The sequence below is a fragment of the Budorcas taxicolor genome, chromosome X (assembly GCF_023091745.1).
Source record: "Budorcas taxicolor isolate Tak-1 chromosome X, Takin1.1, whole genome shotgun sequence".
Taxonomy (NCBI): Eukaryota; Metazoa; Chordata; class Mammalia; order Artiodactyla; family Bovidae; genus Budorcas; species Budorcas taxicolor.
In genome coordinates, this window is record NC_068935.1 from 120,240,351 (window position 1) to 120,268,189 (window position 27,839).

The 27,839-nt window shown below is 41.5% G+C and overlaps 1 protein-coding gene across 1 annotated transcript in view; it reads left to right on the top strand.

Annotated features, from left to right (window-relative positions):
* Positions 1 to 27,179, top strand: part of PCYT1B (phosphate cytidylyltransferase 1B, choline) — a 122,175-nt gene extending 94,996 nt beyond the window's left edge. The window contains exon 8 of the mRNA XM_052663519.1: positions 26,967 to 27,179. Coding sequence (XP_052519479.1) covers positions 26,967 to 27,179 — 213 coding nt within the window. The remainder of the gene's footprint in view (positions 1 to 26,966) is intronic.
* The last annotated feature ends 660 nt before the right edge of the window (positions 27,180 to 27,839 follow it).

Consider the following 27,839-nt stretch of genomic DNA (forward strand, 5'->3'; position numbering starts at 1 on the left):
AGAAAAGGGAACCTTCTTACACTGTTGATGGGAATGCAAACTAGTACAGCCACTATGGAGAACAGTGTGGAGACTCCACTGGTATATCTATTGTGTGTGTACTTTTGAAGTAAATAACCAGTATTATCAGCAGAGTTAATAAAGACGGTTCTATGGAAGACTTTGTTTTAAAAAATTGATGTATAGTTGATTTACAATGTTGTGTTGATTTCTGTAGTACAGCAAAGTAATTCAGTTATACACACACACACACACATTTTTTATACTCTTTTTCATTATGGTTTATCTTAGGATAAAGAGTATTGTTCTCTGTGGTATATACAGTAGAACAGGTTTATCCATTTTATGCCTAAAAGCTTACATCAGCTAACCCCAACCTCCCACTCTATCCCTCCCCCAACCCCCTCCCCGCTTGGAAACCACCAATCAGTTCTTTGTGTCTGTGATTCTGTTTCTGTTTCATGGATAGCTTCATTTGTGTCATATTTTAGATTCCACACATAAGTGATATCATATGGTATTTGTCTTTCTGACTTCACTTAGTATGATAAGTGCTAAGTCCATCCATGTTGCTGAAAATGGCGTTATTTCATTTTTGTTTATGGCTGAGTAGTATTTTATTGTGTGTGTCTGTATGTGTGTGTATACACACATATATACCATGCCTTCTTTATCCACTCTTATTTTGATGGACATTTAGGTTGTCGACATGACTTGGCAATTGTGAATATTGCTGCTAGGAACACTGGGGTGCAGCTATCTTTTTGAATTATAGTTTTGTCTGGATATATGCCCAGGAGTGGGATTGCTGGACCATATATGGTAAGTCTTAATTTTCTGAGGAAACTCCAAACTGTTTTCCAAAGTGGCTGCACCAACTTAAATTCCCAGCAACAGTGTAAGAGGGTTCCTTTTTCTCCACACCTCCTTCAGTGTTTGTTATTTGTAGACTTTTTAATGCTGGCCATTCTGATTGGTGGGAAGTGGTACCTTATTTTAGTTTTGATTTTCATTTCTCCAATAATTAGTGACTGCCTCTTGACCATCTGCATGTCCTTTATGGAGAAATGTCTATTTAAGTCTTCTTCCCATTTTTGAATTGGGTTTTTCTTTTTGTTACTAAGATTGTATTAGCTATTTGCATATTTTGGAAAATAAGCCCTTGTTGGTCTCATCATTTGCAAATATTTTCTCTTATTCTGTAGGTTGTCTTTTCATTTTATGGTTTCCGTTGTTGTGCAAAAGCTTATAAATTTGATTAGGTCTCATTTGTTTATTTCTATTGCCTTGGGAAACTGACCTAGGAAAACATTGGTATGATTTCTGTCAGAATATTTGGCTCATGACCTCCTCTAGGGGTTCTAAAGTGTCGTGCCTTATGTTTACGTCTATAACCCATTTTGAGTTTATTTTTGTGTATGGTGAGAGGTTGCATTTTTGGGAAACTGACCTGGGAAAACATTGGTATGATCTCTTCTAGGAGTTCTAAGGTGTCATGCCTTATGTTTAAGTCTATAACCCATTTTGAGTTTATTTTTGTGTATGGTGAGAGGGTGTGTTTGTTCCAACTTCATTGGTTTGCAAGCAGTTTTCCAACATTTCAACATTGCTGAAGAGACTGTCTTTTCCACACTGATTTTCAACAAAGGAGGCAAGAATACACTATCGATTGTATGTATGTGGGTTTATTTCTGAGCTTTCCATTGATCCATATGTCTGTTTTTGTGCCAATATCACTCTGTTTTTATTTCTGTAGCTTTGTAGTATCGTCTGGAGTCTGGGAGGGTGCTGCTCACTGCTTTGTTCTTTTTCTGTAGGGCTGCTTTGTGAATTCTAAGTCTTTTGTGGTTCCACATAAATTTTAAGAGTATTCTATTAAAAATGTCATGGGTAATTTGATAGGGATTACATTAAATCTGTAGATCATTTTGGTTAGTCTGGTCATTTTAACAATACTAATGCTTCCAATCCGAGAGCATGGGATATCTGAAAGAGATAGTTTTAAAGTAGCTTTCCCTTTAGAACCAAACGGAATGATTCCATTTGATCTCCCTAATTTTTATTAGCCTAGATATCCTAGTATAACATGAGAAGTCTCTAACAAAATTGATTTTGGCTGAATTATTTTATTGATGGGTTGTCCCTGTTGCCTCTTTGCTCACTGGAGGTGGTTCATAAGATTATCTAAAAGTAAAACAAGTAAAAGAGCAACACTTGAGAAGTTAGAAGAGATGCTTTGCTAAAAGCCTAGCAGCCTCTAAGTGATTATAGAGGCAGCGGTCATAGGCTCACCTTGTCTTGTTGGCTGAGGCTGAGAGAGGGTGGAGGGCTTACAAGGGTCGACTTGAGCCTTCGACAACTTCTAGAGAGAGCTTGCAGGAGCAGAGGAGCCAAGAGTCCAGTTCCTTTTCATTTTCCCTGGGTTTCAGTTCAGATCAAATTCTCTGGGATTCCATGGTCCTCTGTAACAAGTTTGAAATTTCTCATTAATCTAGTGTGTACTTTAATAGTTAACATTTTTCACAACTAATTTTCAGGCTCTGAGGAAACAACTAGCAGTTTTTTTTAAATGAAAAACCGGTAGGCATTCATTTGTTTACAGGGGTTCAGAAATGTCTGCTTAGATCTTCTGCCCAAATGTTTCAATTTACTTATTTTTAGTTGAGGATAATTGCTTTACAATATTGTGTTGGTTTCAGCCATAGGTAAACATATGTCCCCTCCCTCTTGAACCTCCTTCCCACCCCTCTAGGTTGTCAAGAGCACCAGTTTGAGCTCCATGTGTCATATAACATAGTCTCAGTCACATAACATATTCGCATTACATATGGTAATGTTTATGTTTCCGCGTTACTCTCAATTTATCAATTTATCCTACCCTCTCCTTTCTTTCCTGTGTGCATAAGTCTGTTCTCTATGTCTGCATCTCCATTGCTGCCATGCAACTAGGTTCATAAGTACTATCTTTCTAGATTCCATATGTATCTGTTAATACATCACATTTATGTTTCTCTTTCTGAATTACTTTACTCTGTATAATAGGCTTTAGGTTCATCAAGCTCATTAGAACTGACTCAGAAGTGTTTCTCTGTATGGCTGTGTAATATAGCAATAACATCAACATAGCAAGAAACAAGAGGGTTTTTTTTATAACTAATTTTATGGACATATAGCTTATTTACAATGTTAACTTTTTATTATGGTTTATCACACAATATTGAATATAGTACTTTGAAGGGAGGGAGGGAAGAAAGTATAAAAAACCATAGAAACTAAGATAACAGTATTAACAGGAGTTGTAACAGGGGTTACAGGACATGGTGTCATTAATAGACTTGGGTCATATATTTTTAACATGTTGGTTAATATTTGAGTTCTAAAGTTCTTTAAAAATTCTAGGAACAAGTGTCCTAAAATTCTGTAACATCACAAGTTTCTTAGGATCCCACATTTCATTTTATCTTTAAACATTTATTCAGCAACCATTTTTACAGTTTATGAAAATGGTCTTATGGTAGGAGCTTAGTGTATACCTGCTAGTGGGAAAAATAGACCCATCCATCAAGAGATAACTGTAAAACAGCATGGTAAGTGGTGTGCGAGGTTAGGGAAAAAGTCACATCCACTAGTTTATCTGCGTACTCAGTATACTTTGCTCTCATGAGTCATCCTCTAAAGCTCTCTGTGTATAAGTCTTGTCTGTTCTATAGGAACTCAGGTTGATCTCTACTTTTTCAAGGACACAACCTAACCTTGTAAAGTGAGGGTAATTTAGGAGAGTAAGAAGGGAAGCAGAAGTGTTTTGGAGTTTCTAGGTGGTATAGTGGTGAGGGCTTTGCTTTCCAATGCAGGGGTCATGGGTTTGATTCCTTGAGGAGAGCTAAGGAAAGTGAGCTAAGGGAGAGCTAAGGAGACTTACTTACTCTGAACTATACTGCTCTAGGAGAGCTAAGGAGTGCTAAGGAGACTTGCTTCCTCTGTTGTATAGTGATCTAAGAAAAGCTAAGGAGACTTGCTTCCTCTGACTTATAGTGTTCAAAGGAGAGCTATGGAGAACTATGGTGAGCAAAGGAGACTTAGTTACTCTGACCCCTAGTGTTCTAGGGAGAGCTAAGGAGACTTCCTTACTCTGACTTAAAAGATGGGCTCGATAAAGGACAGAAATGGTCTGGACCTAACAGAAGCAGAAGATATTAAGAAGAGGTGGCAAGAATACACGGAAGAACTGTACAAAAAAGATCTTCATGACCCAGATAATCATGATGATGTGATCACTAATCTAGAGCCAGACATTTTGGAATGTGAAGTCAAGTGAGCCTTAGAAAGCATCACTACGAACAAAGCTAGTGGAGGTGATGGAATTCCAGTTGAGCTGTTTCAAATCCTGAAAGATGATGCTGTGAAAGTGCTGCATTCAATATGCCAGCAAATTTGGAAAACTCAGCAGTGGCCACAGGACTGGAAAAGGTCAGTTTTCATTCCAATTCCAAAGAAAGGCAATGCCAAAGAATGCTCAAACTACTGCACAATTGCACTCATCTCACATGCTAGTAAAGTAATGCTCAAAATTCTCCAAGCCAGGCTTCAGCAGTACGTGAACCATGAACTCCCTGATGTTCAAGCTGGATTTAGAAAAGGCAGAGGAACCTGAGATCAAATTGCCAACATCCGCTGGATCATGGAAAAAGCAAGAGAGTTCCAGAAAAACATCTATTTCTGCTTTATTGACTATGCCAAAGCCTTTGACTGTGTGGATCACAATAAACTGTGGAAAATTCTGAAAGAGATGGGAATACCAGACCACCTAACCTGCCTCTTGAGAAATCTGTATGCAGGTCAGGAAGCAACAGTTAGAACTGGACATGGAACAACAGACTGGTTCCAAATAGGAAAAGGAGTACGTCAAGGCTGTATATTGTCACCCTGCTTATTTAACTTATATGCAGAGTATATCATGAGAAACGCTGGACTGGAAGAAACACAAGCTGGAATCAAGATTGCCGGGAGAAATATCAATAACCTCAGATATGCAGATGACACCACCCTTATGGCAGAAAGTGAAGAGGAGCTAAAAAGCCTCTTGATGAAAGTGAAAGAGGAGAGTGAAAAAGTTGGCTTAAAGCTCAACATTCAGAAAACAAAGATCATGGCATCTGGTCCCATCACTTCATGGGAAATAGATGGGGAAACAGTAGAAACAGTCAGACTTTATTTTTTTGGGCTCCAAAATCACTGCAGATGGTGACTGCAGCCATGAAATTAAAAGACGCTTACTCCTTGGAAGAAAAGTTATGACCAACCTAGACAGCATATTCAAAAGCAGAGACATTACTTTGCCGACTAAGGTCCATCTAGTCAAGGCTATGGTTTTTCCAGCAGTCATGTATGGATGTGAGAGTTGGACTGTGAAGAAGGCTGAGTGCCAAAGAATTGATGCTTTTGAACTGTGGTGTTGGAGAAGACTCTTGAGAGTCCCTTGGACTGCAAGGAGATCCAACCAGTCCATTCTGAAGGAGATCAACCCTAGGATTTCTTTGGAAGGAATGATGCTAAAGCTGAAGCTCCAGTACTTTGGACACCTCATGCAAAGAGTTGACTCATTGGAAAAGACTCTGATGCTGGGAGGGATTGGGGGCAGGAGGAGAAGGGGACGACCCAGGATGAGATGGCTGGATGGCATCATGGACTCAATGGACGTGAGTCTGAGTGAACTCCGGGAGATGGTGATGGACAGGGAGGCCTGGTGTGCTGCGATTCATGGGGTCACGAAGAGTCGGACATGACTGAGCGACTGAACTGAACTGAACTGAAGGAGTGCTAAGGAGACTTAATAGTGTTCAGTAGTGGCCTGTTGTGGGACAGGGTCTCTGACTACAGCAGACCTGGGTTATCTAGCGTGTGGCTGAATCCCTCTTGGAGGCGGTCGCCCTTAGCCCCACCATAGAGCCGCCAAACAGATGACCCAGAACAGATTTCCCAACCTGGGGATCCATCAAAGGGACTTAGAACCTCCTGGAATTTGACGTTGTAGTCCAATGGGAGACTGAGTCAGAGTTGCCTGTGAGTGTCCAGGAGTCTCTGGTGGTGATGTGAGTCAACAGTTTGGCCTCAGGCCAAATAACTGGGAGGAAACAGCAGCCAAACACAGAAAACTGGATTAAAGATTTACCAAGCATGGCCCCACCCATCAGAACAAGACCCAGTTTCCCCCACAGTCAGTCTCTCCCATCAGGAAGCTTCCATAAGCCTCTTATCCTTATTCATCAGAGGGCAGATAGAATGAAAAACACAATCACAGAAAACTAACCAAACAGATCACATGGGTCACAGCCTTGTCTAACTCAATGAAACTATGAGCCATGACATGTAGGGCCACCCAACACGGACGGGTCATGGTGGAGAGTTCTGACAAAATGTGGTCCACGGGAGAAGGGAAGGGCAAACCACTTCAGTATTCTTGCCTTGAGAACACCATGAACAGTATGAAAAGGCAAAAAGATATGACACTGAAAGATGAACTCCCCAGGTCGGTAGGTGCCCAATATGCTACTGGAGATCACTGGAGAAACGGCTCCAGAAAAAATGAAGAGACAGAGCCAAATCAAAAACAACACCCCAGGGGACGGGATAAAGATGGCGGAGGAATAGGACGGGAAGACCACTTTCTCCCTCACAAATTCCTCAAAAGAACATTTCAACGCCGAGCAAACTCCACAAAACAACTTCTGTAGGCTGGCAGAGGTCAACAGGCAACCAGAAAAGCAGACCATTGTCTTCAAAAACAGGTAGGAAAAAATATAAAAGACGAAAAAGGAGACAAAGGAGGTGGGGAGGGAGCTCCGTCCCGGGAAGGGAAGCCCGTCCTGGGAAGGGAATTTTAAGAAGAGAGGTTTCCAAACACCAGGAAACACTCTCCCTGCCGAGTCTGTGGCGAGTCTTGGAAACACAGAGGGCAACATAACAGGAAGGGAAAATAAAGAAATAATTAAAACCAAGAGATTACAAGCCCAACAGTAACTCCCCCAGCGGAAAAGCAGCACAGACGCCTGCATCCGCCATTGGGAAGTGGGGGCAGAGCAGGGACGCGCGGGAGGCGCGGGCTGCAGTGCTTTGTAAGAATCGGGCAGGAACGCCCCACGCGCAACCAGAACGATCTAACTTGCGCTAGCAAACCAGACTGTGGGATAGCTACCGCCCGAAAAGCTCGAACATAAGACACCGCCAGGACCGAGCACAGAACAAAGGACGGAACGGAAAAAGCCGCTGCAGACCATCCCCCGCCGGGGACAGGCAGCCAGAGCCGTAAGGACTGGAAAGGGGCAATTGCAGACCCAGAGAGACTTTACTTACCTAACTGCAAGCAGGCCTCTTTGCTAAGACTTCTGGGGGTGCTGGACACTCACCATCTGCCTCACGGGGGACGCCAGCGGTCCACCCAGAAAGCTGAGCAGCAGCGGCAGAAAAGGTGACACGCCGCGGCGATCGCGCTCGCCAAACTCCTGAGCTACTCGGACCTGGGAAGGGCACAAAGCGCAGTCCCAGCCGAATCTGTGCCTCTGAGGGCGGCCTGAGCACCAAACCTGAGTGGCTTGGACCGGGGAAGTGCACGCAGCCTAGGGCCGGCCCCAGACGGTTCCCGGCTGAGCATCGTAGAGCCGGAGCGGTTTGTGCGCCGCGAGAAGGGACAGGTCAGGCGGGGCTGAGACACTGTGTGCACACGACAGTGCTATTTGTTTGCAGCATCCCCCCTCCCCACAGCGCGACTGAACTAGTGAGCCTAAAAAACCAGCAAACAGAAGAAGTTAAACAGAGGGAACCACCTTGGAAGTGATCCCACACGGCCCAAAACATCAGAGAAGGGCCAGATATATTTTTAATAATTTTAAAATCATTCCTTTTTTTTTCTTTTTTTTTCTAACTATTTTTTTAATTGTTAAGTCTTCTATTTCTCCTCTAATTTTTATTTCTATAACCTACTATTACTATTTTTAAAAAAAAAGACTTTTTTTTTTTTAAGGCAAACACCATATATAGCCTTTGGATGGTTGTTGGTGGTTTTTTGTTTTTTTTGTTTTTTGTTTTGTTTTTTTGTTTGTTTGTTTTTTTAATAATTCTTGTTTTTTTTTCTTTCTTCCTTTTTCCTTCTGCTTCTTTTCTTTAATATTGTATTTTTGAAAATCCAACCTCTACTCTAGATTTTTAATCTTTGCTCTTAGGTTTCTGTTGTCAATTTTGTACATTTAAAAACCCAAACTTCACTACCCAAGTTTACCTGAGAGCGAGATTACTGGCTTGACCACTCTCTCCTCCTTTGGACTCTCCTTTTTCTCCACCAGGTGGCCTCTGTCTCTTTTCTCCCCCATCTCTTCTCTATCCAACTCTGTGAATCTCTGTGTGTTCCAGACGGTGGAGAACACCTAAGGAACTGGTTACTGGCAGGATTTGTCTCTCTCCTTCTCATTCCTCTCTCTTATCCTCCTGGTCACCTCTGTCTACTTCCTCCCTCTCCTCTTCCCCATATAACTCCATAAATACCTCTGAGCGGTCCAGACTATAGAGCACACATAAGGAAGTGACTACTGGCTAGCTTGCTCTCTCCTCTTTTGATCTCACCACATCTAATTCCAGTTACCTCTAACTACCCCCTCCATCTTCTCTTCTCTTTGTAACTCAGTGAACCTCTCTGAGTATCCCTCAATGTGGAGAAACTTTTCATCTTTAACCTAGATGTTTTATCATCGGTGCTGTATAGATGGAGAAGTCTAGAGGCTACTGTAAAAATAAAACTGAAAACCAGAAGCAGGAGGCTTAAATCCAAAGCCTGAAAACATTAGAGAACTCTTGAATTCAGGGAACATTAAGCAATAGGAGCTCATCAAATGCCTTCATACCTACACTGAAACCAAGCTCCACCCAAGGGCCAACAAGTTCCAAAACAAGACATACCACTCAAATTCTCCAGCAACACAGGAACACTCCCCTGAGCTTCAATATACAGGCAATTCAAAATTATTCCAAAACCCTTGATGTCTCATAACCCATTACTGGTCACTCCACTGCACTCCAGAGAGAAGAAACCCAGCTACACCCACCAGAACTCCAACACAAGCCTCCCTAACCAGGAAACCTTGACAAGCCACTGATAGAACCCCACCCACAGTGAGGAAGCTCCATAATAAAGAGAACTCCACAAACTACCAGAATATAAAAAGGCCACCCCAAACGCAGCAATATAACCAAGATGAAGAGACAGAGGAATACTCAGCAGGTAAAGGAACAGGAGAGTTGCCCACCAAACCAAACAAAAGAGGAAGAAGTAGGGAATCTACCTGAGAAGGAATTCCGAATATTGATAGTGAAAATGATCCAAAATCTTGAAATCAAAATAGAATCACAGATAAATAGTCTAGCAACAAGGATTGAGAAGATGCAAGAAAGGTTTAACAAGGACCTAGAAGAAATAAAAAAGAGTCAAAATATAATGAATAACGCAATAAATGAGATCAGAAACACTCTGGAGGCAACAAATAGTAGAATAACGGAGGCAGAAGATAGGATTAGTGAAATAGAAGATAGAATGGTAGAAATAAATGAATCAGAGAGGAAACAAGAAAAACGAATTAAAAGAAACGAGGACAATCTCAGAGACCTCCAGGACAATATGAAACGCTCCAACATTCGAATTATAGGAGTCCCAGAAGAAGAAGACAGAAAGAAAGATCATGAGAAAATCCTTGAGGAGATAATAGTTGAAAACTTCCCTAAAATGGGGAAGGAAATAATCACCCAAGTCCAAGAAACACAGAGAGTTCCAAATAGGATAAACCCAAGGCGAAACACCCCAAGACACATATTAATCAAATTAACAAAGATCAAACACAAAGAACAAATATTAAAAGCAGCAAGGGAAAAACAACAAATAACACACAAGGGGATTCCCATAAGGATAACAGCTGATCTTTCAATAGAAACTCTTCAGCCCAGGAGGGAATGGCAAGACATACTTAAAGTGATGAAAGACAATAACCTACATCCCAGATTACTGTACCCAGCAAGGATCTCATTCAAATACGAAGAAGAAATCAAAAACTTTACAGACAAGCAAAAGCTGAGAGAATTCAGCACCACCAAACCAGCTCTCCAACAAATTCTAAAGGATATTCTCTAGACAGGAAACACGAAAAGGGTGTATAAACCTGAACCCAAAACAATAAAGTAAATGATAACGGGATCATACTTATCAATAATTACCTTAAACGTAAATGGGTTGAACGCCCCAACCAAAAGGCAAAGACTGGCCGAATGGATACAAAAACAAGACCCCTCTATATGCTGCTTACAAGAGACCCACTTCAAAACAAGGGACACATACAGACTGAAAGTGAAGGGCTGGAAAAAGATATACCACGCAAATAGAGACCAAAAGAAAGCAGGAGTGGCAATACTCATATCCGATAAAATAGACTTTAAAACAAAGGCTGTGAAAAGAGACAAAGAAGGCCACTACATAATGATCAAAGGATCAATCCAAGAAGAAGATATAACAATTATAAATATATATGCACCCAACATAGGAGCACCGCAATATGTAAGACAAATGCTAACAAGTATGAAAGGGGAAATCAACGATAACACAATAATAGTGGGAGACTTTAATACCCCACTCACACCTATGGACAGATCAACTAAACAGAAAATTAACAAAGAAATGCAAACTTTAAATGATACATTAGATCAATTAGACCTAATTGATATCTATAGGACATTTCACCCCAAAACAATGAATTTCACCTTTTTTTCAAGTGCTCATGGAACCTTCTCCAGGATAGATCACATCCTGGGCCATAAATCTAAACTTGATAAATTCAAAAAAATCGAAATCATTCCAAGCATCTTTTCTGACCATAATGCATTAAGATTAGATCTCAATTACAGGAGAAAAACTACTAAAAATTCCAACATATGGAGGTTGAACAACACACTTCTGAATAACCAACAAATCACAGAAGAAATCAAAAAAGAAATCAAAATATGCATAGAAACTAATGAAAATGAAAACACAACAACCCAAAACCTGTGGGACACTATAAAAGCAGTGCTAAGAGGAAAGTTCATAGCAATACAGGCATACCTCAAGAAACAAGAAAAAAGTCAAATAAATAACCTAACTCTACAACTAAAGCAACTAGAAAAGGAAGAATTGGAGAACCCCAGAGTTAGTAGAAGGAAAGAAATCTTAAAAATTAGGGCAGAAATAAATGCAAAAGAAACAAAAGAGACCATAGCAAAAATCAACAAAGCCAAAAGCTGGTTCTTTGAAAGGATAAATAAAATTGACAAACCACTAGCCAGACTCATCAAGAAGCAAAGAGAGAAAAATCAAATCAATAAAATTAGAAATGAAAATGGAGAGATCACAACAGACAACACAGAAATACAAAGGATCATAAGAGACTACTATCAGCAGTTGTATGCCAATAAAATGGACAACGTGGAAGAAATGGACGAATTCTTAGAAAAGTACAATTTTCCAAAACTGAACCAGGAAGAAATAGAAAATCTTAACAGACCCATCACAAGCACAGAAATTGAAACCGTAATCAGAAATCTTCCAGCAAACAAAAGCCCAGGTCCAGACGGCTTCACAGCTGAATTCTACCAAAAATTTCGAGAAGAGCTAACACCTATCCTACTCAAACTCTTCCAGAAAATTGCAGAGGAAGGTAAACTTCCAAACTCATTCTATGAGGCCACCATCACCCTAATACCAAAACCTGACAAAGATGTCACGAAAAAAGAAGACTACAGGCCAATATCACTGATGAACATAGATGCAAAAATCCTCAACAAAATTCTAGCAATCAGAATCCAACAACACATTAAAAAGATCATACACCATGACCAAGTGGGCTTTATCCCAGGGATGCAAGGATTCTTCAATATCCGCAAATCAATCAATGTAATTCACCACATTAACAAATTGAAAAATAAAAACCATATGATTATCTCAATAGATGCAGAGAAGGCCTTTGACAAAATTCAACATCCATTTATGATAAAAACTCTCCAGAAAGCAGGAATAGAAGGAACATACCTCAACATAATAAAAGCTATATATGACACACCCACAGCAAACATTATCCTCAATGGTGAAAAATTGAAAGCATTTCCCCTAAAGTCAGGAACAAGACAAGGGTGTCCACTTTCACCGCTACTATTCAACATAGTTCTGGAAGTTTTGGCCACAGCAATCAGAGCAGAAAAAGAAATAAAAGGAATCCAAATTGGAAAAGAAGAAGTAAAACTCTCACTGTTTGCAGATGACATGATCCTCTACATGGAAAACCCTAAAGACTCCACCAGAAAATTACTAGAGCTCATCAATGAATATAGTAAAGTTGCAGGATATAAAATCAACACACAGAAATCCCTTGCATTCCTATACACCAATAGTGAGAAAGTAGAAAAAGAAATTAAGGAAACAATTCCATTCACCATTGCAACGAAAAGAATAAAATACTTAGGAATATATCTACCCAAAGAAACTAAAGACCTATATATAGAAAACTATAAAACACTGATGAAAGAAATCAAAGAGGACACTAATAGATGGAGAAATATACCATGTTCATGGATCGGAAGAATCAATATAGTGAAAATGAGTATACTACCCAAAGCAATTTACAAATTCAATGCAATCCCTATCAAGCTACCAGCCATATTTTTCACAGAACTAGAACAAATAATTTCAAGATTTTTATGGAAATACAAAAAACCTCGAATTGCCAAAGCAATCTTGAGAAAGAAGAATGGAACTGGAGGAATCAACTTGCCTGACTTCAGGCTCTACTACAAAGCCACAGTCATCAAAACAGTATGGTACTGGCACAAAGACAGACATATAGATCAATGGAACAAAATAGAAAGCCCAGAGATAAATCCACACACATATGGACACCTTATCTTTGACAAAGGAGGCAAGAATATACAATGGAGTAAAGACAATCTCTTTAACACGTGGTGCTGGGAAAACTGGTCAACCACTTGTAAAAGAATGAAACTAGATCACTTTCTAACACCGCACACAAAAATAAACTCAAAATGGATTAAAGATCTAAATGTAAGACCAGAAACTATAAAACTCCTAGAGGAGAACATAGGCAAAACACTCTCCGACATAAATCACAGCAGGATCCTCTATGATCCACCTCCCAGAATTCTGGAAATAAAAGCAAAAATAAACAAATGGGATCTAATTAAAATTAAAAGCTTCTGCACAACAAAGGAAAATATAAGCAAGGTGAAAAGACAGCCTTCTGAATGGGAGAAAATAATAGCAAATGAAGCAACTGACAAACAACTAATCTCAAAAATATACAAGCAACTTATGCAGCTCAATTCCAGAAAAATAAACGACCCAATCAAAAAATGGGCCAAAGAACTAAATAGACATTTCTCCAAAGAAGACATACGGATGGCTAACAAACACATGAAAAGATGCTCAACATCACTCATTATCAGAGAAATGCAAATCAAAACCACAATGAGGTACCACTTCACACCAGTCAGAATGGCTGTGATCCAAAAATCTGCAAGCAATAAATGCTGGAGAGGGTGTGGAGAAAAGGGAACCCTCCTACACTGTTGGTGGGAATGCAAACTAGTACAGCCACTATGGAGAACAGTGTGGAGATCCCTTAAAAAATTGCAAATAGAACTCCCTTATGACCCAGCAATCCCACTGCTGGGCATACACACCGAGGAAACCAGAATTGAAAGAGACACATGTACCCCAGTGTTCATCGCAGCACTGTTTATAATAGCCAGGACATGGAAACAACCTAGATGTCCATCAGCAGATGAATGGATAAGAAAGCTGTGGTACATATACACAATGGAGTATTACTCAGCCGTTAAAAAGAATTCATTTGAATCAGTTCTGATGAGATGGACGAAACTGGAGCCGATTATACAGAGTGAAGTAAGCCAGAAAGAAAAACACCAATACAGTATACTAACACATATATATGGAACTTAGAAAGATGGCAGTGACGACCCTGTATGCAAGACAGGAAAAAAGACGCAGCTGTCTATAACGGACTTTTGGACTCAGAGGGAGAGGGAGAGGGTGGGACGATATGGGAGAATGGCATTCTATCATGTATACTATCATGTAAGAATTGAATCGCTAATCTATGTCTGACGCAGGATACAGCATGCTTGGGGCTGGTGCATGGGGATGACCCACAGAGATGTTATGGGGAGGGAGGTGGGAGGGGGGGTTCATGTTTGGGAACACATGTAAGAATTAAAGATTTTAAAATTAAAAAAAAAATGAAAAAAAAAATAAAATAAAATAAAAATGAAACATAGTAAAAAAAAAAAAAACAAACAAACCAACACCCAGTTGTGGATATGACTGGTGATGGAAGTAAAATCCTATGCTGTAAAGAGCAATACTGCATAGGAACCTGGAATGTTAGGTCCATGAATCAAGGCAAATTGGAAGTGGTCAAATAGGAGATGGCAAGAGCAAACATAGACATTTTAGGAATCAGTGAACTAAAATGGATGAGAATGGGTGAATTTAATTCAAATGACCGTTATATCTATTACTGTGGGAAAGAATCCCTTAGAAGAAACGAAGTAGCCCTCATCATCAACAAAGTGTCCGAAATGCAGTACTTGGATGCAACCTCAAAAATGACAGAATGATCTCTGTTCCCAAGGCAACCCATTCAATATCACAGTAATCCAGGTCTATGCCCTGACCACTAATGCCGAAGAAGTTGAAGTTGCACGGTTCTATGAAGACCTACAATACTGTCTAGAACTAACACCAAAAAAAGATATCCTTTTTATCATAGGGGCTGGAATGCTAAAGTAGGAAATCAAGAGCTATCTGGAGTAGCAGACAAGTTTGGCCTTAGAATACAAAATGAAGCAGGGCAAACGCTAACAGAGTTTTGCCAAGAGAACACACTGGTCATAGCAAACACTCTTCTTCCAGCAAGACAAGAGACGACTCTACACATGGATATCACCAAATGGTCAACACTGAAATCAGATTGATTATATTCTTTGCGGCTGAAGATGGAGAAGCTCTATACAGTCAGCAAAAACAAGACCGGGAGCTGACTGTGGCTCAGATCATGAACTCCTTATTGCCAAATTCAGACTTACATTGAAGAAAGTAGGGAAAACCACTAGACCATTCAGATATGACCTAAATCAAATCCCTTACAATTATACCACAGAAGTGACAAACAGATTCAAGGGATAAGATCTGATAGAGTGCCTGATGAACTATGGACAGAGGTTCATGACATTGTACAGGAGGCAGTGATCAAGACCATCCCCAAGGAAAAGAAATGCAAAAAGGCAGAATGGTTGTCTGAGGAGGCCTTACAAATAGCTGAGAAAAGAAGAGAAGCTAAAGGCAAAGGAGAAAAGGAAAACTATACCCATCTGAATGCAGAGTTCCAAAGAATAGCAAGGAGAGATAAGAAAGCCTTCCTAAGTGGTCAGTGCAAAGAAACAGAGGAAAACAATAGAATGGGAAAGACTAGAGATCTCTTCAAGGAAATTAGAGATACAAGGGAACATTTCATGCAAAGATGGGCTCAATAAAGGATGGAAATGGTATGGACCTAACAGAAGCAGAAGGTATTACGAATAGGTGGCAAGAATACACAGAAGAACTATACAAAAAAGATCTTCAAAAAAAAAAAAAAAAAGATCTTCACAACCCAGATAACCACGATGGTGTGATCACTCACCTAGAGCGAGACATCCTGGAGTCTGAAGTCAAGTGGGCCTTAGGAAGCATCACTATGAACAAAGCTAGTGGAGGTGATGCAATTCCAGCTGAACTATTTCAAGTCCTAAAAGATGATGCTGTGGCCACAGGCCTGGAAAAGGTCAGTTTTCATTCCAATCCCAAATAAAGGCAATGCCAGAGAATGCTCAAACTACTGCACAATTGCACTCATCTAACATGCTAGCAAAATACTCAAAATTCTCCAAGTGAGGTTTCAACAGTACATAAACTGGTAACCTGCAGATGTTCAAGCTGGATTTAGAAAAGGCAGAGGAACCAGAGATCAAATTGCCAACATCTGCTGGATCATCAAAAAAGCAAGAGAGTTCCAGAAAAACATACACCTCTGCTTTATTGACTACGCCAAAGCCTTTGACTGTGTGGATCACAGCAAACTGTGGAAAATTCAAGAGATGGGAATACCAGACCACCTGACCTGCCTCCTGAGAAATCTGTATGCAGGTCAAGAAGCAACAGTTGAAACCAGACATGGAACAATGGACTGGTTCCAAATTGGGAAAGGAGTACGTCAAGGCTGTATATTATCACCTTGCTTATTTAACTTATATGCAGAGTACATCATGCAAAATGCTGGGCTGGATGAAGCACAAACTGGAATCAAGATTGCTGGGAGAAATATCTATAATCAGATACGCACATGACACCACCCTTATGGCAGAAAGTGAAGAGGAACTAAAGAGCTTCTTGGTGAAAGTGAAAGAGGAGAGTGAAAAAGCTGGCTTAAAAAACTCAACATTCAAAAAACAAAGATCATGGCATCCAGTCCCATCACTTCATGGCAAATAGATGGGGAAACAATGGAAACAGTGACAGACTTTATTTTCTTGGGCTCCAAAATCACTGCAGATGGTGACTGCAGCCATGAAATTAAAAGCCACTTGCTCCTTGGAAGAAAAGCTATGACCAACCTAGACAGCATATTAAAAAGCAGAGACATTACTTTGGTGCCAAACGTCTGTCTAGTCAAAGCTATGGTTTTTCCAGTAGTCATGTATGGATGTGAGTTGGACCATAAAGCTGAGTGCCGAAGAATTGATGCTTTTGAACTGTGGTGTTGGAGAAGACTCTTAAGAATCCCTTGGACTACAAGGAGATCAAACCAGTCAATCCTAAAGGAAATCAGGCACTAATATTCATTGGAAGGACTGATGCTGAAGCTAAAACTCTAATACTTTGGCCACCTGATGCAAAGAACTGACTCCTTGGAAAAGACCCTGATGTTGGGAAAGATTGAAGGCAGGAGGAAGAGGGGATGACAGAGGATGAGATGGCTGGATGGCATCACCGACTCAATGGACATGAATTGGTTATGGACAGGGAAGCCTGGCATGCTGTAGTCCATGGGTTCACAAAGAGTCGGACATGACTGAGCAACTGAACTGAACTGAAGGAGAGCTAGGGAGACTTCCTTATCGTGACCTATACTGTTCTAAGAGCTAAGGAGAGGTAAAGGGACCAGATCTAGGCAAGTTGGTTTCTAGTACTTTTTATTTCACCTCTAATCTCCAATTCAGTTGTACCCTCCAATAAATTAACTAATAGTTTATTTTCTTAACAACACTTTATTTGTAGTTTTTCAGGAACCTCCATGTTTTTCTCCATAGTCTGTGACAATTGACATTCTTACCAACAGTACTCTTGTACATTTTTTGATGGTGGCCATTCTTACCACTTGGGCATGATATCTCATTGTGATTTTGATTTGCATTTCTTTTCCTGTGATGTAACATACTTTGCAGAATCAGAAATGAAAGTTTAAATCATAAGTAGGAGCTGCCAGCTTCAAAATCAGGAACTAGAAACATCTGTACACACTGCAGATAACCAATACACCCTACCATATTTGATTTAATAGCCTGTATAAGAAATGAAGCCCAATCAAATCCTTATCATTTTTTAAGTAACAGATGAAACCACAACTACTGTGGAAAACTTTGTAGTGGAAAGATTTTAGAAATATAGGATAGCATTCAACTCATTTTATTGTACCTTTTGGAGTATAAGAGTGGCAAAGTTATAAACATTTGGAAGCTCCATCAGAGTGCAAAAAAGAATTTCAACTTCCCTGATTTCCAAGGCAAGTCAACTCTGTATTCTTTGAAAGATCTAAGGAAAATACTTGGCCTAAAATTAATATCTCACATCCCCAAATTTCTTGGAATTTATATATTGGGATGCTGATGGTTGGCGATATTAGCTCTCTCAAAATATATTTAGCTCAGCAAAGTAGATTTCAGTCCACTTCTTTGGTAAAACAAACCTTTTCATCATAAATACTAAACAGCCAGAATTTGGATTAAATTGAACCCCATGTTATGATGGCAACTGAGAAAATTTTCCTACCATAGAGTAACCCAAATTGCAATGATTTTGAGAGTGAAATACATCCCAAACTGTATTATAGTCTCATAACAAAACAGCTTAATCCTCAAACCATACATAGTGTGCTGTCAGGAAATGGTTCTTGAAGCAAGGCATCATTGGTCAGCCTCCCGATCCTCCATGCCGGGAAAACCCTCCATAATATTTTGTAACAGACAAAATGTTTCTTTTCAACACCATCAGAGCAATACTTTACCCCATAAAACCAAAAAAAAAAATCCATCATAAGTATGTGCATACACATATATACACACATATACATTTATTTATACACACCTCATTTTGTTTATCCATTTATCCATCAATGGAGATTTAGATTGTTTCCGCTTTATGGCTGTGAACATTAGCTATACAAATATCTGTTTCAGTCTCTAAAGTCTTTTGAGTGTACACCCAGGGGTAGAATTGCTGAAGCATATGATAATTCTTCTTAATTATTTTGAGGAACCGCCATACTGTTTTTCCACGGTGGCTGCACCATTTTACATTCCCTCCACAATGTACAAAGGTTCTGATTTCTCCACATCTTCTTCAGAACTTGTTGTTTTCTGTTTGTTTCTTATAATAGCCATTCTAATGGCATTGCTAACTATTAAGACTTTTGATGTTGAGAAATATAAAATTCAGTTTGTGGATCTGAATTAGATTTCCCACTCATCTTCTAGACAGTTTGTCTGCCAACAAATACTCAAGTAAAACACAAGTAAACATGAAAAGCTTCTAACCATGAAAGTTACGGAGAGCTAGTCACGAACAGGGCTTCAATTCATAGCCAGAGAGCTGTGGGCAAGTTCACTTACCTCTCAGCCACTTCCTTGGGTTGTTGGGAGGATTAAATTGTCACATACTTTAAAGTCCTTTTTAACAGTGCCTGGCACCAGGGATGTGCCAGGCACTGTTTCAGGGCGAGTTGTTGTTTGTTGATTGGAACTCATGATTCGAACTCTTCTTGAGTTCCATCTTGATTACCAGAGGTCCAAACCACATGTAACTAGAATATTTGTATTTCTTTTTTGGTGGATTTGCCAGAATATATCTGAAACCCTGAAACCTATAAAGGCACTTGTCAAGTCATTTACTGCCTTACCAGATATTAAGAACTTCTTAAAAGGGAAAACACTGTAGGAGAGGAAACAGAAAATTACTGTCATGTTATCAGGACTAGAAATGGGATTATTTTGGGGGGAGAAAACGTTATAAATGAAAACCTCTTAATACAGCAAAAAACTGAATATAAATACCATTTCTCTTTGAAAATGCTATGCCATGGTCTTCATTATTTGTTATAGTTCTAAAGTGCTTTTCTTCCCAGGAAGCTTATTACAAACTGTCTTCTGACCAGATTCAATTCAGCTCCTTTGCAAGGGGAACCACCCTTCAAAATGCACCAGAAACAACAGATCAGAGAGTTTGCAAATCAAGACCCAGAGTTGTTTTGCATGGATATTGCACTGTCTGAAGTGTAACCCCACAGTTTATCATTAAGGATTCAAATCATTTCATCCCCTTAGGCAGAATATTCAGTTATGAGCTAGAGTCAAACTATAGTAGACAAGTTGTAGATTCTTTGAAAGTGGGCTTCTAATGGAAATGCTGACAATCCATTAACCACAGGAGGGCTAATGGCTGCCTCTAAAAATATACCTAAAGATTACAGTAATAAAAACACATATTTTAAAGTACCTGCTCGAATTTCAAGGATTTTTTTTTTTTTATGTCGCTCTTAATAATAGGCCACCCTATCCTTTTGGCATTTGATTTTGTCTCATAAATGGGCTTAATCTAAGTTAATGCTGTTGTACTACAGCATTTTTTTTCTGTCTGATTTTGAGGGGTTTGGATGTCATTTGACAGAATTATCAATGTCTTTAATGGAAGGAGAATAATTGGTGTATTTGTAGCATTATGGAATTTTAAATCTGGAAAGGATCTCCGTGATCAGCAAAGCATCTCTGTTGTGTCTGCTGGAGGAGATCTGAGCTCCTAAAAAGTTTATGGGCTAGAACTTAAAAAGGGAAAATAACTGCTGGGGAATTGTTGTGCCTGAAGTCTTTCTCGTGAGACCCACTCTGGTCTTAGCCCAGGAAGATTGCAGAAGAGTCTAAAGGGCTTGATTACTGAGAATCTCATCATGACAGAGATGTGGGGAGAGGCCAGTGCTGTGATCTTGGCAGACCAAGTTCCTGCCTGCAGAGCCCAAGCACTAGCCCCAGCCAGGCACCATGCTTCATCTGCAGGGTCAAGTCATTGGTGCCGCCTGACCTGGGAAGTCAGTGGGGCTCAAGTCAGTCCAATGTGGGTCCTCAAACAAAAACTCTGGGCCCTGAAGCCTGGTCTGTCCCCAGTCATGATGAGGAGCTGAGTTATAGCCCCCAGTCATTGCTGGGTGAAGCTACAAGCCCCACCCAACCGGAAAGCCTGGCCAGAACACCTGGGAAGCTGCCTGGTCCAGCAATACTTGAGCAGAATGCAGCAGACAGCTGACGGACTGCACAGCAGAGCCAGCGGCACTGCTGAACCAGGGAACTGAGGGTGCAGATCAGCTTGAATAAGGACCACAAAAACAAAGGCCTCTCCAGCCTTCAGGTTGATTCTCCCACCATGCCTGGGAAGGGAAGCTAATTCACAGCCCCACTTATTGCTGAATACGGTGTGCAGCCCACCCGACCATGGAATTGAAGCAGACGGGAAGCTGCCTAGCCCATCCAACAGCACTTGAACAGAAAGCAAAACTGGTGGCCCTGTCTGGCCAGGTCTCCAAAAACAAGCTGTACAAGCTCTGGGGCCTATTCTGCTGCCCTACCAAGAAAGAGAAGCTAATTCATAGCCCCACCAACTGCTGAGTGTAGTACCAGTCCTGAGCATCTAGTAATCCTGACCAGGAAATCCAGGAAACTGTGGAGCCCAACCTACAGCCTCACCTGGGGAGGAGGTGAAAGATCTGTGCACTGAAAACTACAAGACACTGATGAAAGGAATCCAAGAAGACACCAATAAATGGAAAGATAACTCACATTAATAGACTAAAAGAACTGTTAAAATGCCTGTACTACTGAAAGCCATCTATAGATTCAATGCAATTCCTATCAAGATTCCAATGGCATTTTTTTCACAGAAATATAAAAAAAGTCCTAAAATGTATATGAAACCACAAAAGACACCACCCAGACAGCCAAAGCAATCTTGAGAAAGAAAAATTGGGAGAGCATCATACTTCTTGCTTTCAAGCTGTACTGTAAAGCTATATTAATCAAAATAGTATGGTAGTGGCATAGAAACAGACACATAGGCCAACAAAACAGAGTTGAGAGCCCAGAAGTAAACCCATGCAAGGGAGCCAAAAATACTTAATAGAGAAAAGACAATTATCTTCAATAAGCGGTGCTAGAAAATTGGATTGTCACAGGTAAAAGAATGAAAGTAGACCTCTATCTTACAGCTCCACAAAAATTAACTTGAAATAGATTAAAGATTTTAGTGTAAGATCATAATCCATAAAATTCCCAGTAGAAAATATCAGAGAAAAAGCCCTTGACATGAGTCTTAGCAATGATTTTTTGGTTGGACACCTAAAGCACAAGCAACAAAATAAATGAGACTGCATCAAACTAAAACGCTTCTGCATGGCCAAAGAAACCATCTACAAGTTTAAAAGCCTACAGAAAGGGAAAAGAGTTTGCAAACCATATATCCGATAAGGTGTTAACATCTAAAATATATAAAGAACTCATACAACTGAGTAGCGAAAAACCAAGTAATCCAGTTTAAAAATGGGCAAAGGACCTGAATAGACATTTTTCCAAAAAAAGATATACAAATGGTCAACAAGTACATGAAGACATGTTCAACATCACTAAATCAACAGGGAAATGCACATTGAAATCACAATAAGATATTACCTCATGCCTGTCAGAGTTGTTGTTCAGTCCCTGAGTTGTGTCCGACTCTTTGCAACCCCCTGGACTGCAGCACACCAGGCTTCCTTGTCCTTCAGCGTCTCCCAGAGTTTGCTCAAGCTCATGTCCATTGAGTCGGTGATGCTGGTGGTTGGCATTAAAAAGACAAAAGGTAATGAATGCTCTGAAGTATGTAGAGAAAAGGGATCCCTTGTGCACTGTTGGTGGGACCGTCAACTGGTACAGCCACTATGGAAACATTATGAAGGTTTCTCAAAAAATTCAAAATATGATCTAGAAATTCCACTTGCGGGAATACAGTTGACCCTTGAACAACATGGGTTTGAACTGCGTGGGCCCACTTACACTTGGATTTCTTTTTCAGTATTAAATACTAAAGGACTACATGATCCACAGTTGGTTGAATCCACAAATGTAGAACCACAAATACAGAGGGCCAACTATGTTATACATGGATTTTTTTTACTTCACAGAGGGTCAGCACCCCTAAGCCCTCATACTGTTCAAGAGTCAGCTGTTTTATCTGAAGGAAATGACAGGTTCATAGCAGCAATATTTACAATAGCCAAGACATGGAAACAGCCTCAGTGTCCATTGATGGATGGATGGATGAAGTTGTGGTGTGTGTCTGTATATAGTATAATGGATTATTACTCATCTATAGAAAAGAAATCCTGCCATTTGTGATAACATGGATGGACCTTGAAGGCATTACACCAAGTGAAATAAGTCAGAGAATGACAAATACTGTATGATCTCATTGATTTGTGTTTACCAGAGGTAGGGAGTATGGGGAGGGGAATTTGCAGAAAAGGGGTCAAAAGGTACAAAGTTCCAATTATGAGGTAAGTAAGTACTGGGGATGTAATGTATAATGATCACTATAGTTAACAGTGCTGTGTGCTGTATATGCAGGTTTTGAGAGTATATCCTAAGAGTTCATCACATGGAAAAAAAATTTGTATCCATGAGATGATGGATGTTAACTAACCTTAATATAGCAATCACTTCACAATTTAAGTGAAATTATTATGTTGTATACCTCAAATGTATATAGTGCAGTATGTCAATTATATTTCAAAACTGGAAAAAGTTTTAAAAGGTTGGGAAGGTGAAAAATATTTTTAGCAATCTGGTATAGAAAAAAAGGTTTCTCACATCAGTCACTTTGCATTTGTTTGTTAGTAATGCCAAACATTTTTTATAGTTCATTCATAAGTCTTTTGTCAATTACCTATATGTGCCAGATGCTCATTATTTTCTTTTGGGTTTGTAAACTCTGTTATATACTAAGCTGCTTAGTTTGTATTTAAATGTTGCAAAAGTTTTTCCCTTTTCTTCATTTGCCTTTTAGCCTTTTACCTTATTTCATAGTGATAGTGTTTTTTTTTTTTTTTTTTTGAGGTATCAGTTCAGTTTAGTTCAGTCACTCAATCGTGTCCGACTCTCTGAGAACCCATGGACTGCAGCACGCCAGGCCTCCATGTCCATCACCAACTCCCAGAGTTCACCCAAACTCATGACCATTGAGTCAGTGATGTCATCCATCCATCTCATCCTCTGTCATCCCCTTTTCCTTCCACCTTCAATCTTTCCCAGCATTAAGGTCTTTTCCAATGAGTCATCTCTTCACATCAGGTGGCCACAGTATTAGAGTTTCAGCTTCAGCATCAGTCCTTCCAATGAATATTCAGGACTGATTTCCTTTAGGATGGACTAGTTGGATCTCCTTGCTGTCCAAGGGACTCTCAAGAGTCTTCTCCAACACCACAGTTCAAAAGCATCAATTCTTCAGTGCTCAGCTTTCTTTATAGTCCAACTCTCACATCCATACATGACCACTGGAAAAAACCATAGCCTTGACGAGACAGACCTTTGTTGACAATGTCTCTGCTTTTTAATATGCTGTCTAGGTTGGTCATAACTTTCCTTCCAAGGAGTAAGCATCTTTTAATTTCATGGCTGCAATCACCATTTTCAGTGATTTTGGAGCCCAGAAAAATAAAGTCAGCCACTGTTTCCACTTTTACCCCAACTATTTGCCATGAAGTGATGGGACCAGATGCCATGATCTTTGTTTTCTGAATGTTGAGCTTTAAGCCAAACTTTCACTCTCTTCTTTCACTTTCATCAAGAGGCTCTTTATTTCTTCGCTTTCTGCCATAAGGGTGGTGTCATCTGCATATCTGAGGTTATTGATATTTCCCCTGGCAATCTTGATTCCAGCTTGTGCTTCCTCCAGCCCAGCATTTCTCATGATGTACTCTGCATATAAGTTAAATAAGCAGGATGACAATATACAGCCTTGACGTACTCCTTTGCCTATTTGGAACCAGTCTGTTGTTCCATGTCCAGTTCTAGCTGTTGCTTCCTGACCTGCATACAGATTTCTCAGGAGGCAGGTCAGGTGGTCTGTTATTCCCATCTCTTTCAGAATTTTCCACAGTTTATTGTGATCCACACAGTCAAAGGCTTTGGCATAGTCAATAAAGCAGAAATAGATGTATAGAAGTTTTCAATTTTTATATAGCCAAACACTAATCTTTTTTTAATGGTTTCTTTTTTTGCTTTTATGCTCCCACACCCAAAGGTATTTCTACATCATGAATCTTACCATACCCCTCTACTGATTACAATCTTCCAGGGGCTCTTCCAGAGAAATCCATCCTCCTCCTGGTGCTCTAGCTTCAACTACTGTACCCTATAGGCACTGGGAGGTCCAGTCAAGCCAAGCAGTTATGCCTAGCACTGCCTACTTAGCACCCTCTGCTTGTAAAGCCAGTCCCACAGGATCAACGCCCCTTTCCACCCCTTCTTCCCCATGTCACCAAAGCCCCTGTTTGAATATGACCACCAAATTACCCTTTTCTTCCCCTTCTTGTAACAGCACCAGGTCCCCAAGGTCTCAGTAGTAGTTCATAAAATGAAAAACTCAAATGAAGCAAAGTCTAAGAGGGCTAACAAGAGAATTGGCTCTCAGAGCCAGTTTAGAGCAGAGGATTGGAGCAAGCAGCTGGGGGCTGAGGCTCTACAAGGAGCAGTGATGGCAAACTAGAGCGCAGAGCCCAGGCAGCCTGGGGAGGACATTCGGGCATGGGGAACAGAGTGCTCGAGGGCTGCAGCAGGAGGGCAGATGGGCAGGGGCTCGGTGCCAGGACTAGGTTCCCCAGAGGCTAGCGGACAGTGTTGCAGAAGAGCTTGGCGCTGAAAGCACTAGGCAGCAGTCACCAGAGGTCCCAAACTGGGAAAGCCATCTTATTCCCCCGACCTCCTCCAGCCCCATGGTTTCCTATACCAGCCAGTGGCATCAGCTTTCTTGTTTCACGGGCCAGAAACTAGTCACTTGATTCTGCTTCCTCCCACACCCCACATCCTATCTGTCACGAGTCCTGTTGGCTCCACTTTCAAAATGGAGCCAGACCATATACGCAGCTTCCCTGGTGGCTCAGTCGGTAAAGAATCTGCCTGAAATGCAGAAGACCACCTGCTAATGCAGGTGACTGGGTTCGATCCCTGGGTCGGGAAGATCCCCTGGAGAAGGCAATGGCAACCCACTAAAGTATTCTTGCTGGGAAATCCCATGGACAGAGGAGTTTGGCAGGCTACAGTCCATGGAGTTGCAAAGAATCAGACATGAGCGAGCAAGTAAGCCACCACCAAATACCGCATGATTCCATTTAGATGACATTCTGCAAAAGGCAAAACTCTAGGGACAGAAAACACTTCTGCGACCCAAGGATGGAGAGCGGGGGGTGACTGCAAATGATCTCAGTAACTCGATGGTAGTGGTAGTCACAAAACTGAAGGCATTTATCAAAACTCTCAGAACTGTACATTAAGAAGCTTAACTGGAAATTATTAAGTAAACCTTAATAAAACAACAGGAAAAAAACATACCATAATTCTAGCCATTTCTCACCATGCTCATGGCCGTCATCCCAGCCCAGGGCGCCATCATCCTCTTGGGTTCTTACTGAGGGCTCTTCGCTGTCCCCTGCTCCTGCCTTCGCTTCACTATCATCTGTTCCCAGCACAGCAGCCACAGGGGTCCCCTTTAAACCACAAGTCCGTGTTTTTCTTTTGCTCAGAACTCCAGAGCTAAAGGAACTCTCCAGAGCTTTCTCTACTCCTCAAAGGCCAAGTTTACAGTGGGCCACCAAGACCCACAGGCCACAGCCCTCTGTTACTCTGTAGAGTTCCTCCTGGCCGCGCGCATGCCCCTGCTCACCGCCTGGCTTGTCCCATGCATGACATGCACCATGTGCTCCCTTCTCGGGGTCTGTCTGGAACGTGCTTCTCCCTGCTTTCCATCCCCCTGGTCCCCTCCCCATCACCTCTTTCAGGCCTCTGCTCGACTCGCAGTTGCTGCCCATCCACCTCCCCGGGCCCCACCCCAATCTGCTAACCGCTCTTGCTTTGTCTCCCAGACCATAGTTTCGTCTGACATACTCATATTGTGTTTACTGTGCGATGAGGAGAGTTTTTGCTGTGTTTCCTGTGGCCCTTCCACCGGGCACATCACAGACAGCAGTCAGATTGGGAAGGGGGAACAGGCGGTGCGATGAGGTGACTTCCAAGAACCAGCCGTGATAGTAATCGGATGCGGCAGCATCCTCCTGCCCCAGAGCCTCACTCAGCACCGCCCGCCCCTGCCCCAGCCCCGAGACAGTCTGGGACCACAGGCTGCCACACTAGCCCGTGTGTGTGTGTGTGTGTGTGTGTGTGTGTGTGTGTGTGCGCGCGCACTCCCACCCTTCATGCCATGTTTGTTTCCCTGCCCTGCACATGGCTCTTTTAACACATGCCTCTCTCCCTTCTCTCTCTAGAAGCAGATGTTCCAGGAGAGGAGCAACCGGATGCTGCATGCCTTGTCCCCGAAGCAGAGCCCTGTGAGCAGCCCCACCAGGAGCCGGTCTCCTTCCCGCTCCCCGTCGCCCACCTTTCTGTGGCTCCCGCACAAACCCTCACCCCCCTTCTCACCTAAAGCCGCCTCAGCCTCCATGAGCAGCATGAGTGAGGGGGATGAGGATGAGAAGTAAAGGCTACTGGCTAACAACCAGAGCCCCCACCACGTGGGGTGGGGGGGGCAGGGCGGGGGCACAGGGGACACCCTGGGGGGGAGGGCAACAGTCGCTGGCATTGCAGCTCAGCCCAGGACACAGCTCCCCTCGGGACCAGCTCCCCACTCAGTCTCCACTCTGTCCCAAACCCAGGCTCTGCATGGAGGTTTCCAGGCGGGCAACCTATACAGACCTTCTTAGCATCATCTAGAACCACCCTACTTTAACCTTGCTAAAGAAAGAGGCAGAGCACCCCTGGGAGACTCACACTGAGTGGGGTGTCTTCTGCTTTGGCCCTTACTCCCACCCCCACCAGGTACACCACCCATGGAAGCGGCAGCACCTGAAGTCTGCTTCTTTCAGCTCCTAAGGGCCATGCACGTTGCCTCCCACCGCCCAAGCGCTGCCAGAATAAAGTTATTTCCAGTAGAGGTGGCACAGTGCTTCTGAAATAGTCGAGCTACAGACAAACGCCAGCCTTCTCAGTTTAGCCAGAGACCAGAGGTTGCAACGCATCAGTCCTTTGCAGTCTAGACCAAGCCTTGCTTTAGGCCAGATATATCCCAGGTCACCTAGTGTGAACCGCAACGTCTCATGCCAAGGACAGTTCTTTCCAGGAGAATGCTGCCTAAGGCCTAG